The following is a 15,054-nucleotide window of genomic DNA, read 5'->3' as shown; positions in this document are numbered from 1 at the left end:
TTTCGGAGTGATCTGAATTTTTCAAAATAAAAATTTCCATTTTAATTACGTCTTTTAAAAATTACTTTATTACACCATAAAAAATTTTCAGAGTGAATGCGGAGTAAATTTCGAGTGATTAAAAAGCGGAAGTCTGTTTATTTATTCCCGTAGGTGTGAAATTTATTCCGAAGGGGAGTCTATTTAAATTAAAACTCCAAATAACTCCAATAAACTCCATATTTACTTCTTAGTCGGAGTAATTTCTTTCAAAACTCGTGAACTGTGAGTGACGGAGTGAAATGATTGAAATAAAATCCGTATTCACTCCTGATTTTTTACAGTAAAATTAAAAAATGTCAAAAATTTTTCTCAAAATGCTCAAAAACGTCACCTCCACCCTATATTCCAGTAGCATCAACAGAAACCCATACTTAAAAATATTTCACGGTGATCTTTATAATAGCAGTGGTACATTATGTTGAGTAGGATTGGCAGGAACATAGAAACATAAGGAGCAACAAGTTGTATCGGTGGTAAGATTACTGAGATAATGGGTCTAGGATAATCGAGGAGAGTTTATACTGAGAGAAGTGTAGTCGAGAGAGAAAAATAATAAAAAGATAAAGAAGCAGAATAAGAATAATAAGAAGAACTTGGGGTCCTCGCTCCCAACAAATTGCTGGGTTCATTCATCCTCGTGGATTATATACAGAAAAACTAGTTACACCAGCTTGTCTCTCCTACTCCTGGACTCTTTATCTTTGATTATAGCTGGAGGTAGGCTATTTTATATGCCCGACTATTTTAGAGTTATTGTTTGAGTTGTAAGACTTTATAAATTACTTTCAAGATACTCGATATGTTTCGTATGGAAAATAACCATATTATTTTTTTTTTTTAAACTCCACTTTAGATTTTTTTTTAATTACTCTGTTCAGTAAAATTCTACAGTTTTTATTTTTTAATTAAAAAAATTATTATTAATAAATTTAATTGAGGGTTTTTTAAAATATTTATTTAAATTCCATTATAATGATGGAAGGTTATGATAAAAATATCTGTATCGTAGATCAAGTTTGCACTATAAAATAGTCTTAGTATAAAAAAATAATAACTGAGAAAAATAAGAGCAGAAGAAGAGATAAAAGAAGGGAATAAAAAGATAAAATAACAGAGGGATGCTACTGGTAGCGATTACCGGAGGCTGTTGGAAATTAAAATGTAATTATGGTTTGTACGGTACCCAGGAAACACGATCGTTATTGGGAAATGCTCGTTGAATTTTTTATTTTAAAAAAAATAACAAATGTAGAGTTGGAGTATTAAAATGTTTTTTTATTAATGAGAAAAAAAACCTGATCGGGTACTGGGTCTTTTACTTTACGTTCATTTAAATTATCTGACTCAATGACAAATTTTGAGTAAATATTTTAGTGTAGTTTAGTTTGAAAATAAAATAAAAATGTTACTTTAAAAATAATTATCTGCGGTAGAGTAATAAAATTCCGAGTATTTGCGATGTAATTCAGGTTCGAATAAAAATTTAAAAGATAGCTATAATAGCAGTAAGAGACATAATTGCGAGCAAGTAATATCGCGGTTGAGTCGATCTTGTGGCTTCAGGGCCAACTTAACAGCAGCAAGTCCCTTAGACTACATACATATATCTATAAATGTACCAACATATTTTCCTCTCCATTATACGCTCTTTATCTTGCTCCCTCTTTGTTGCGTGGTTTCATCTGCTACATAAGTATTCGTATCATTTGCCCGACTCTTTTTATCGTCTCTGTAAATTCAAGTTACAAAACATCCTAATTTTCTTAAGACCAATTTTCATTTTTTCCGTCAAATTATTTTTATTTTATTGTAAAAAACATTTATATGTCAATTTATATTCATCATAAGAGCCTATATAAAATTAAAATACAAAATTGACATCGATTTGTTTTTTAAAAATTAAGATCAAAGTTCAATTTTGAAAAAAAAAATCCAAGTAAAATTTTTTTCCATTAATATGTACCCTATATATATGTTCATACATTTAAAAAATCGGATGTCAATTTAGAGTCAGTTCAGGAGTTTTAAAAAAAATCACTTCGCATACGGAGTTTCTTTTCTTCAGTGGAGTAATTTCGGAGTGATTTGAATTTTTAAAAACCCGTATACATTTATATTCATCATAAGAGCCCATATTAAAATTAAAATACAAAATTGACATCGATTTGTTTTTTCAAAACTAAGATCAAAGTTCAATTTTGAAAAAAAAATTCAAGTAAAATTTTTTTCCATTAATATGTACCCTATATATATGTTCATACATTTAAAAAATCGGATGTCAATTTAGAGTCAGTTCAGGAGTTTTAAAAAAAATCACTTCGCATACGGAGTTTTTATTCTTCAGTGGAGTAATTTCAGAGTGATTTGAATTTTTAAAAGCCCGCATTTACTCCGGTTGAGTGTTTAAGTATTAAAATAAACTCCCGAAGTGAAATTTACTCCAAGAAATTAAATAAGTACGCAGTTATCTACTCCGCAATTTTTTAGTGTAAGAAAAATTATATAATTATCATATTTTAGTAGTTATTTATATTGTTAAACATTTTAATGACTTGTCGATTATTATAATGGATAACTATAATCAACAACCACTTCCGTTTTTTGTGGTCTTATCAAAACTTGTTACTGAATGCAATTGATAAGCTGGATCTAACGCGGTTTATTCACATCCCGTGTAGCTAAAGATGGCTTCTTTTTAAATTATTTTTGAGTCTTGGAATTTTCCAACTTTACAACTCTTTTATTCTATATTCCGTCACATTCTTATACTTATACTCGTCTATTTGTTTCTTAAATTTACTATCGCTTCCTAATTAATGAGGTGAGTCAATAAAAAAATTTTATATCCAAATTTCATATTTATTTCACTTGAAAAAAGTCTCAAAAAAAAAATACTAAGCAATTTATATTTACATCAATAATAAAACAGTTTAATTGCTGTCAATTCTCACGCATGTCTTTAATATCTTATATTTTCTGTCACTTTTCTTTATTATGGGGAAATATATTTCCGTTCTTCTTATTCCTCTTTAACTTTCATATTACATAATATTTATACTTATTGCTGTTGCCACAGACTTTACATATTTTATTTCAAATATTTTTTCGCGCTTCAGTGAATTAAATAAACAATTTTTTTACCCCATACTAAGACAATTTAAAAAAAAAAATTTTCTATAATTTATAAATTACATATTAGAATTAAAAAAATAGTTTTATGGTGTTCATAAAACTATTTATTAAATGATGTTTTTAAAAATAAAATTTTCTCAATATAGCTGAGCGTTGATTAGCACAGCTGAAGATGAAACAAAACGACAAAATAAATAATTGATTCCGCTCGGTAGCTCTAGGCATCGTAAGACTTTAAAGCATAGCATGTAATGCGTAGGTATGTATATTCCGCGATACTTGAGTGCGTACTTGGGGCATAGCAAGCCGAACTGGTTTTGCTGGGGAGAAGTGTAAGGTCATTGGGGAGGAAGTTAAGATAAACTTGTATACCAACTAACACGGGTGGAACTTTTTTACATCCTCACATTTTAATTATTTTTTATTTTTATTACATCTTGCTATTATTTTAATTTACCCAGAATCCATTTTTTTTTTTTTCAATCAAAGTCATTTTATTTTTATTTGATTGAATTTTAATTCCATTTATTTTTAAAAAATGAAATTCAACTTTGATTAAAAACATTTTTATACAAATCAATTATTCATGACATCAAGCGCATGAATATATATATATATGTAGACAGCAAAATCCCAATCGAGAGCAAAGCGATGAGGACTAAAAAAAAAAAATGTATTTTTTATTGTTTCACTTGATATGACTGAGGTTTATAGCGCACCTGTGCAACCGGCTGAAGGATACGCGCGACGTTCGCGTGGTACCTCGTCGGAGAAGGGAGTAGAGAGCAACGCGTCCGAGAGTGTACTCTGGTACAGAGTAAGAGGGGATACTGGCCACGCGATCGAGATTTATTTATAAGTCGAGCTGCTCTGAGATCTCCTTCTCATCTTCCTCATCCTCATCCTCATCCTCATCCTCTGGATCCTCCTTCTCTTTTTCCTTATTCTCATCATCCATAGTCGTCTTGTTAATCTTATTTTTATTTTATACTTGTTTCAACAGTTCTTTTGCTCGACCGTTCACTCGAACCTCGGAGGAGAGAACACAACATCTGCTTAGTTCATTTCTTCAATCGCGTTATACAGATTCTCTTTCTGCCTCTTTTACTACCAGCAAGTCTTTTCAATACACATTTATTTCCGGCAACTTGTTTATTTATTATTTTTTATTATAAATAACTTGTCCGGTTTTTACTACTATAAATTATTAGCAATTAATAATACTATTTTTCCTTTAATAATCCACGTATTCAAATTTATCGATAAACTTTCAACACTTAATTTATTAATTTTACTCCAATTACACGATACTTGAGTTAGTCAACGTCATGTACTTTTAGATTTTTTTAAAAGCGACAAATTATAAAAAAAAAAATATTTTAAAAAAATGCACCTTTAGTTTTTGAAATTTTCTACATGTGCATATTTTTAGTTTTTTTTTTTTTTTTTTAATTAACTTGTTAAAAATAAATCCAAAAATTGCAAACTGTCTGTTAACTCCCTAAAAAAAAAATGTAGAAGAAAGTAACAAGTTACGATTCTTAATAGACTTGTATCTTTCTCTATCGATTGTACTATCAATTAATATCCCACGATATGTCAACTACTGAAGTATAAAGTAGCGTATTTTACGACTTTAAGCCGGATACCAATGACACGAGTGAGTTATACTGTGAATCCGCATCCGGATCCATTCACTGATCTCAGTTTTCTATACACTCTTTACTTTTTCATCTTTTAATCTATCTTGTACCTCTCACATCCTTATCCTCTTTATGTTAAAACATCTTACTCTCGATACAACAACAAAAACATTGACTCTATAATATAAACTTGCCATAAAAATACTTATTCATCGGCGCTAGATTTTAAAAATAATTCAATACTTGAATTAAATTTATCGTGTTATATTTCGAGCAGCGGCTTTTTTTAAAATACTGATAATAGCTGGTATCAAGTGCGTTTACTTGGTTTTTTATTTATTTTTTTTTTATATGTCTTATTACGAGAAACAGGTTCGGGAGAGACATGCAGGGGAACTGGCCCGAGTGAGAGCCTGGTTGCAAGTAGCCGGTGAAAATAAAAAAGGGAATTAATAAGAATAAAAACAAAATATATATACAATACGATTATAGCTGATACTGCTTGGGGGCATGTAACTAACGGTGCGTTGCTTTAAGTGTCGAGATCGCACGTTTATTCTCTTTCTCGTAGCTCATCTTGATATCATTCTTTACATATGTTTCTATTCAACTTTGCACTGGAAAAAATCAGAAGTAAACTCGGAGTGATTACAGATTTCATTTTAATTCGAATTCACTCGGAGTCCCGGGGCTTCAAAAAAAATCACTCTGCATATGGAGTAAATAGATGATCCTGAAGCTAGCAGACAATCAGTAATTTTTTTATTTATTTTTTAGCAAATAAATTACAAAATAAAAAAAGTAAAAAAATGCACATTTAGAAAATTTCAAAAACTACAAGTGCAATTTTTTTAAATATTTTTTTTTTTATAATTTAAGGGTAAAAAAAAAATCAAAAAATTATTAGACATCAGCTAACTTCATATCATAGTAAATAAGGAGTTTATTTTTTCAACTGAGTGATTTCGGAGTCATCTGGATTTTTTAAAATTCACATTCACTCCGAGGAGATTAAATAAATAAATAGTTATCTGTTTTGCATTCACTCCGGGTACACTCTGCTAATTTTTCAGTGTAAATTTACTCTGCAAATAAACTATACTGCAAAAAAATCGGGAGTCAGTTGGGATTTTATTCAAACCTGCGTTCACTTATTCGGAGTTTCGGAGTTTTTAAAAAAATTACTGCGCATACGGAGTAAATAAGGAGTTTGTTTTTTTAGCGGAGATCTAGATTTTATTTAAATCCACATTCATTCATATTTGAACTTGACAAATATGTAATATTTTATATTGATCAATATAATAGTAGAGCCAACAAGTATAAGTTAATATAATAGTCCTTTTTCCGTATACGGACTTAAAATTGAATTTATAAAATAAAAGTAAGACCGTGAAAAGACATCGGAAGTTGAATAAAAATCCAACCCTATACAACTTTATTCTCGGACACTGAGAAGTCTTTTCGTATCAATAATTCAATATTCCCATCACTAAAACACAAAAAAAAAAGAAATTCTTATCAGAAATATTTGTTCTGAAATTTAATATACCAAAAAAACGTTTAAATAAATGGTTTTATAATTTACTTTGATATTTTAGATAAAATAAAAAATAATTGCCAGGTACTGAAATTCCCATAGTATGTAAATAAAAAACTTTCACAGCTTTGGGGCAGATTTAAAACCAAGATAAAGGCCCGGGTTTAGTTTTTTTTTTTTTAAATTCATCCAGGATCAATCCCAGGTAAAATGAATACCCCCAATGGCTTACATATCCCATAAGAAAACCTCACAATCAAAACTAAATAAGCAGCCAAGAAGTGGGGGTCGTAGAGATAACGCAGGAGGAGTTTACTTCTACCCAATCCACTGCAGATTCTCTTGTCTCATAATTTTCTTTCTTTTCTCTCCAGTAAAATAATCTCTTTGTTTGTCCTGAGGTCCCGCCTGTAGCATATCACCACGCCTGGCTGACACCTACGCTCGCTCTCCCAACTCCCAACTGTATCACACTATTGTAATATCATATCCATACATACATTCACATACATATAAACCTACACTCTCAAAACAATACACGCAATCTGCTACTGTCCATTGTTCCCCTTTATTATTACAGTAGAATGTCATCCATGACTATATGATATATCTTAATCTGGTAAAAAAATTTTAATAAACAACAAATTCAAATTTAAATTTTTAAAAAAATCTCAGTCTGTTCTCTATTATTTATTGCAAAGTCACTTAGACCTGCTGTCTCTGATGTTGGTCTGATGTGTAATGCTAATAACGCGATTGGTGCTCGGCCAGCCGTGACACACTGACGTCACTGGTGTAACACTAAAGTATGTTCACTTTGACCTCGACGGTCTGCTGAGAATCATTTTGTATCTGCTCTTGCATTATAGTCTTTATTAACTATATACACTTTAAATACTACTAATAATATAACATTTACTAGTATTTCTTATAAGTATAAGTATGACATTACTTATTGCAAAATATATAAAAATTTTAATTTAAAATTTAGTTAAAAAAAAAGTGAAATTAAAATTTAAAAAAATCCTCAAATCAGGTTGCGATTTAAAATTTAAAAATGAGAACCGTCGTAATGTTTTTAATTCCCCCTAGACGGGAATGCCAGACGTGAGATCTTGTATGCGTACGCTCCCACGATCCTTGCATTGTGCGTGATACATATCTACGTCATACCATCCCTCTTTCTTTCTCATCAGCAACTTCACCAAGTCTGTCTTTGTCTTTTTTTATGTTTTATGTCCCTTCTACTTGTCCATTATCCTCAACAAGACAAAAAAACATTTTTAAACAATCGCCATTAGATTTTTAGCGCTATAAATTAAATCTATTTCTTCATTACCTTTTGTTTTATTTCCCATATTAATAAATTTATTAAATATAAAAATATCCGTATAAAATAAACTGGGGTTAGAGATATCAAAGACAGATGTACGAGCTTATAGATCCAAGTGCTATACCAACAAGGGTGATGTTTGTAGCCGTGGCTTAGTAATGATAGCCTAGGGGATGGCTTAGCAATTTGAATTTTACCGCGAGGACCACTGAAGGTTTCAAAATTACGTGTTTAATGCCTTCTGGCACTATCTGTCTCATCTGACAGTTTCTATTTACCCCGATTTAATTATCAGCTCTGATACTGTGACACTCAATCGAGCAATAAACTGGGACCGCATCATCACTTAAATGCGGCCAAAGTTTTACCTCTAAATCAGTTCGCTTTGATCGGGATCCATCCAATCAGACGATTTTCGCTGCAAGGTTAGTCTATGGCTGAATTTACTATTATTTATTTTTATTTAAAATGTCTTGGTTGGTTTTATTGGACAATGTGTGGCGCACCCACTTTGGCGCATTACTTGACGCTCGACGATTCTCGGCTCGACGGCGGGAGCACCCAACCGTGCTTCCACTTCTTGCTGCCCTCAGTCCCACCTGACCTCTCTTTCCCTCTTTATCTCCTCTCATACCTATACACCAACATACATATATTTATTTATATTTACACATATGTCCGCGAGTCCTTCGTCCTTCCCGCCTACCCGTCCCTGTTAAAGTTAACGGAGCACTTTTGTCATTCCTAATTCTAATTCACCAGATCTTTATTTTCGTCACATGGAAATATCACTCATATATTTTTTTTTCCATAAAATATATCAATGGACAGTATTGATCTTACCCATTGTCTTGAAACTTTATTCCACTTTGAAATTATTTTAATACAGTATTTATATCTTATAAATTAAATATTTAAATTGCATCCCACAAAAAAAAATATATATATATAATTTTTTTTCTACTTTGTTCCAGGTAAGTTTCAATTAAATTCATCAATTTCATCGTCATGCACGTACCGTTTCAGTGAGTAATAACCTTAGATTTTGTTAATGAAACTAAAATGACCATATAATTTATTACTATTATTATATATTTTTTTATATAATATTATTTTAAAACCTTTGTTCTTTATGTTCATATTAATTTTATGTACATAATTCACCGTCATTATCGTCAACATCATTTTGCCTAGAATTCTAAAATTTGAGTAACTAAAAAAATTTATATGTATACATATATAAATGAAATCATACGATGTATAGGTATATAAAAGTATGTTAGTGTCTATAAGAGAAAAAGCAAGTTGGTTAGTTTAGTTCGAGGTGTGCTCATGTAGATAAGCTCCGTTAATGACCGGACGCGCGTTCACCCAGCCAGAACTCGCGAACTCCCCTCGAACCTCGATGCCACCTCCACCGTGTTTTTACCTCCAAAGTTCTCTTATACCGTTTGTAGTTACTCATATTACGTCTGAGAGAAACGTTAAAGAATAAGATGTATATATATATTTTTACAACACATTAAAAATACTTACATATGTGGTTTTTTACACAAAATAATCATCAAAGTTGACAAAAGTCTCTTCAACATATCCTTTGTGTCTCTTCATTGTTCCAGCTTTTTTTAAATTTTAATATTTTATTTTACTTTTTTAACTTTTTCTCTTTTTAATTATATTTTTTCCTTTCATGTATCGCATTGTCATGTAATCAGGACAATTGTTATGTGATATGAAAGTATAAAATTAAAATAAGTCAATTCATATTCAAACAACTTTTTAATGTAGAAATTTTTTTTATTATTACAAACTTAGTTTTTTTACATACACGTTTTTAAAAAAGTATTAAAATTATTTCAATTCTTCTAACATATATACATATACATATACATATATATGTAGCGTTGCTACAGTAATTACGATCGATCAATTTCGGCAATCTACGGCGAAAATCAATTTTTCCATATTCCGTCTCTACCTCATTCGTAGAGACATTACACAATTACAAGATACATTTATTTGTCATTATTAATTGGTTTAAATAATTTATTTTAATATAATTAAATTTTACCTTAACCACTAAATATATACTGAAAAAAAAGGAACAAGGAAATATGTAAAATTGATGTCATATATAGATTAATTGTCAATTAACGATCAAATAAGCCAATCTATCATAACTGACGAGCTGACCAACTTTTTATTGTCTATATTATAAATATATATGTATATAAAATAAGTAAAGAAAGAGAGAATGAAAAAAGAACGGGGGAGAGACCTCTTTTTCAAGCTTTATGCCTCGGTAACTTCACCGTCGTTTTCTTCGACGGGCAAAAGTCCGTTACGTAATGAATCCGTTGCAGATGCTTTCATGATCGACGTTACTATGCGATTTCTCAAGCCTGAAAAAATAACAATAATTAGAGAATTAATCGGATTTATGTCTCTTTTGACCTAGTGTTCAAATTTATCAATTAAATATTCTCATGAAGTAAAAATGAAATAACTCCAGTTAACAACTCACTACTTACTGTATTACTATTTAATACAGTAGTGATTACTCGTAATGATTAACTTCAAAGTTGTGTCACGTAATCGCCAATAATTTAACAATTTTCTAGTATTAGTAAATAAATATTATTTCAATATTATTAAGTCAAGACATATATACTGTTTAGTAATAACTATTATCCACATATTCGTGATAAATATATACATAAAAATAAATATGTATGCCTCGATAGTACATATTATAATTATAAATAGATCTCTGTATTATTTATTTAATGATTAATTTATTTAACTGTTACTTTTCTCAGTGTAATTTATTTCTACAATTATACACCAGCAGAATAACTTGTCACTATCATAAAAAAATATTTAAAAACCACTGGGTAAAGTGAAAAGTTTAAAAAATAAAAAAAAGTCATTGAATAAATAATATGTATTTCGAAAACTAGTTAAACATGACATTATCATTGTCTACACCCAACAAATATGTAAAATATTACAGACACGTCTAGAGACCGATAGTGCCGGAAATGAGCAGTTGTCTAACAATAATGTACTGGAGTATACGAAGCAACTCGTGAATGGCTTCCGGACTTGATCATGATCATGATGTTAAAGAAAGAGAGGGAAAAGTTTAAGAAAGAGATTCTCCCCCGGATCAGTGATGATAAGAGGACACTACTGGGTACTGGCCTCTTACATACTAATCAGTAGGGCCAGGATTTTTGCTTTGACTTAAAAATAACAATTAATAATTAATGCTGTCGAATTTTTGATATTACGGTGAAAATATTGGTCGTATAAAAAAAATTTTTAAACAAAAGTTGTAGAGAATTTAATTTTATAAAGAAAATGTCTCTTACAATTTTTTCATAAAACCAACAGGAAAGCCGTAATTTCAAAATTTAGATTTTCATAATTATCAAAAATTTGAATCGTTCATTATGAATCTCAATTTTTGAATTACGGTGAAAATATTGGTCGTATAAAAAAATTTTTCAAACAAAAGTTGTAGGAAATTGAATTTTCTAAAAAAAATGTCTCTTATGATTTCCTTATACGATCAATATTTTCACCGTAATTTTTAAATTAAGATTTTTATAATTATTAAAAATTTGAATCGTTCATTATGAATCTTAATTTTGAAATTGCTTTGAAAATATTGGTCGTATAAAAAAATCATATGAAACATTTTTGGTCGAAAATTAAATTTCCTACAACTTTTGTTTGAAAACTTTTTTTATAAGACCAATATTTTCACCGTAATACAAAACATTCTAACCATTCATTCAAAATTAAGGCAAAAATCTTGTCCCTACTAATCAGTAATCATAATCATCCACATAAAAAAACATTACCTCATTTTTACTTTCTTTGCTCTGACGCATTATTGCATTTAGCGTTTAGTTTCAGTCTAATTATTTTACTGCTTCTCAGTAATTAATTTCACTGATTTTTGGTTCACTGATCAAACGTCCCATGAATTGAACTGTCAGATAAATCCGAATCTGACAGAACTTTTATTACAAGCAAAGTATTTTAATATCTCGTGTGACAGAACCCCTAAGATTGTGTAAGATCTCGATGCGTGTTTTCTCATATTAATTTTTTGTTTTTTCTGCGGTATTCTTTTTGGTTTTCTTCGTCTATCCTGAACGCCCGAGGCCACTTCCGGTAGCCCTCAAGCGGCTGAATCCTCGGGGCTTCCGGTCGTCTTACTACACTTACTACGAGAACGTGTTCCTTCCCCTTCTTTCTGTCCTTCCGGTCCTTTCTATCACTCTCTCAATGTCCTTTACTCTTTTCTCTTTGATCTACTTCTTCGTAATTATTTTTTTTTCTTATTTTAATTATAACTCTTTCAAATCCACTTCTTTTACAATCATTTGAATAGTGGAAAAAAACATATATATGTACATATATTTGTACGTAGATCAATTAATGTACGAATTTGTTGGATTCGAGAATTTAAAAAAATTCAAAAATAAATTAAAAGTTGAGAAAAAAAAATGTATAGCGAGCAAGCAAGCGTGAGAATAAGGCAAGCCGAAGAGATAATTTTAGTACCTGTAGGCGCCACTTCCTTTTTCTTCGATTCTTCGTCGGTCACTCTTAACTTCCGGTGACCTCGTAAAATCGGCTGTGGCACTGAACTTCCTCTTTTAAGGTTTAAATATTTAATAACCTTTCTCACCAGCTCGACTGTCCCCTATTTTTATTATATTGTATTAACCTGTTTTTAGATCAAACAAAAAATTTTTTTAGAAAAAATAAATATAAACTTTCGAGTCATCTTTTCTGACGACACGGAAAAAAAAAATACATTTTGTAATATGAAAAAATCCCGTTATTCTTGTATGCTAATACCGATTCATTAAAGACGACAGTTAATTACGCGCTATTCATTCAAGTAAATTATCATGATCGATTGATCGATCAATTACCCAGGGCCAGATCAATCAAAAGTTCAATTTAAAAAATTAATTTTACATTTATTGAACAAGATACTAATCATTAAAACACTAATTTGTGTAATTTATTTACTTTTTTTTTTTTCGAGATTAAGAAATTTATCTGCGTTCATAAATATGACAAAATAATCTCTGCATTTGAATTGATTATTTTAAATTTGCATACATTTATTTTATAATTAGGCTTGAAAAAAAAAATCTTAATAAATTTTGGGTTTATTTTAAAAGCGGCAAATTACAAAAAATAAAATATTTTAAAAAATTGCACTTGTAGTTTTTTTAATTTTCTACATGTGCATTTTTTAGTTTTTTTTTTTTTTTGTAATTAGCTTGTTGAAAAAAAAATCCAAAAATTACTAATTGTCTACGATATTGAAGTTAGCCGACATATATTTTTTAGATTATTTTAAAAGCGGGAAATTACAAAAAATAAAATATTTAAAAAAATTGCACTTGTAGTTTTTTTAATTTTCTACATGTGCATTTTTTTAGTTTTTTTTTTTTTTTTGTAATTAGCTTGTTGAAAAAAAAATCCAAAAATTACTAATTGTCTACGATATTGAAGTTAGCCGGCATATATTTTTTAGATTATTTTAAAAGCGGCAAATTCCAAAAATAAAATATTTGAAAAAATTGCACCTTTAGTTTTTTCAATTTTCTATATATGCATATTTTTATTTTTATTTTTTTGTAATTCATTTTTCAAAAAAAAAAATCGGTAAATTTTTAATTGCCTGCTAACTACAGGATCATTAAAAATTTAGGAGAAGGAATCGATTAAAAAAAACTGAATTAAAAAAAATATGAATAAAGTAAAAAAAAAACTGAAATTACGGATTTATCGGTAAAGTATAAGATTGTGTAGGTATTATGAATGAACTTGTTCTCGTCGAGTAGAGTATGTATAGTATAGAAGCGGATGTTGGTCGCGGCATGGCCACAAAGAGAGCCAAGCGGTCCTGGTATATGCTATACATATACACGAGAGTAGAAAGACAGGTGCGGTATTGCGCATGTGCGTGAATCGTCGAGAGGGTATTCATTCATAAAACTAAACTGGCAGTAGGAGAACTTGCTCGTTGAGCGTTACCGCTTGAGATCTTTTCCCCTCCAAGCTTTTTTAAAACATTTCTCCTCTCCCTTCCTAAGTATATGTCTCTCCCTTTCCTCCTGGTTCTTTCTGAGATGGTTAACTTTAACGTCCAAGCACTTTAGTTGTATTTTAGTTCGCATCATGCGCTGCCACGCAACGATAATCATTTTTCAAATTTTAAAATAAAAAAAAAACACCAAAAAACCGTCAATCAAAAATACGCGAAAACCCGCGAAAATTTGAATTAAACTTGTCAACTAAAAGTCACGTCAAATCGGAGTCTGAGTGTTTGTCCCATACGTCATATAGTCTTGAGTACCTGAACTGTCAAAAGTTGGTGATCAAATCCCAGAAATTAATGCGGACTGTGTACTGCGCATTGCGCACTAGGTTTTGATTTTTGGATAACTCATTTCTGAGGTTGATTGTGATTTCCGGTTGTTTTAAATGTTTACAAGTGTCAAGTGAAGTGCAAAGATTGTAGGTTTTGTACTTTAGTGCGTTGTATTGTCACCCCCACTCCAATCAAATAATCCCTCCTTTGGTTTTTTAAAAAAAATAAATATAATAAATAAACTGACGTTATGGTGGGGAAGCACAGGAGGAGAAGGTGGAGCTTGACACTCATATTTTGGTCGTTTGGTCATTGAAGCCGTTGCGCAAGCAGTGGCAAGTAGAAATGGAAATAGAACGGATTTTATGAATTGATAGCAAACACATGCTTCCAAAATATAAAAACTATATTTTTATGTAAAACATTTTTTATTTTTAAAAAAAATATATACATATATATATATTTAAAGGAAAGCTGCTACTGAACTTGATACACCATCTTTTATGACAGTTTATAAAAATAAAAACATCAACAAGACCGAATATTCGGGGCAATATGGGATAAATAAATTGCCATGGACGCGAGCTGATGATTTTATATTTGAATATATATTTCATATTTAATAGATGTTTAGGGTGATATATATATTAAATTTTTTATCATTGGTTTATAAAATATATTAAAAAGAGTTTAACTGATGTACGTCGACTACGGAGGCGACACGCAACACGTCGGAATGGGAATCAAGGCCATGAAATCTTTCAATAGGCCAAGAGGTAAAAACCATTACACCTTTAATTCATTTTTATTTTTTACAACCCAGACAAAATGATAGTCGGGAATCTCAAAAAATTCCGTTCGTCTTTGTTATAAATTTACATATGATGAAAATAATTTAGTGATTGATTATATTTAATATAGAAACGGAGGTTTAAATCCAACATTTTGATGCTAA

General features: G+C 30.1%; 1 protein-coding gene across 5 annotated transcripts in view; it reads left to right on the top strand.

Moving 5' to 3' along the window:
- Positions 1 to 15,054, top strand: part of LOC103571785 (ETS-like protein pointed) — a 53,193-nt gene that overhangs the window by 15,734 nt on the left and 22,405 nt on the right. For 3 of the 5 annotated variants that reach the window (XM_053742501.1, XM_053742500.1, XM_053742499.1), the window contains one exon: positions 8,665 to 8,715. The exons of 1 other annotated variant lie outside the window; for it this stretch is intronic. In XM_053742501.1, coding sequence (XP_053598476.1) covers positions 8,665 to 8,715 — 51 coding nt within the window. Of the gene's footprint in view, positions 1 to 8,664; positions 8,716 to 13,892; positions 14,876 to 15,054 lie in introns of those variants that run through there. One more of the 5 variants, XM_053742503.1, reaches the window with a different exon arrangement.

Source organism: Microplitis demolitor, chromosome 10 (assembly GCF_026212275.2).
Source record: "Microplitis demolitor isolate Queensland-Clemson2020A chromosome 10, iyMicDemo2.1a, whole genome shotgun sequence".
Classification (NCBI taxonomy): domain Eukaryota; kingdom Metazoa; phylum Arthropoda; class Insecta; order Hymenoptera; family Braconidae; genus Microplitis; species Microplitis demolitor.
Note: the sequence above shows the minus strand (reverse complement) of the source record. Positions and strands in the feature narration are given on the sequence as shown.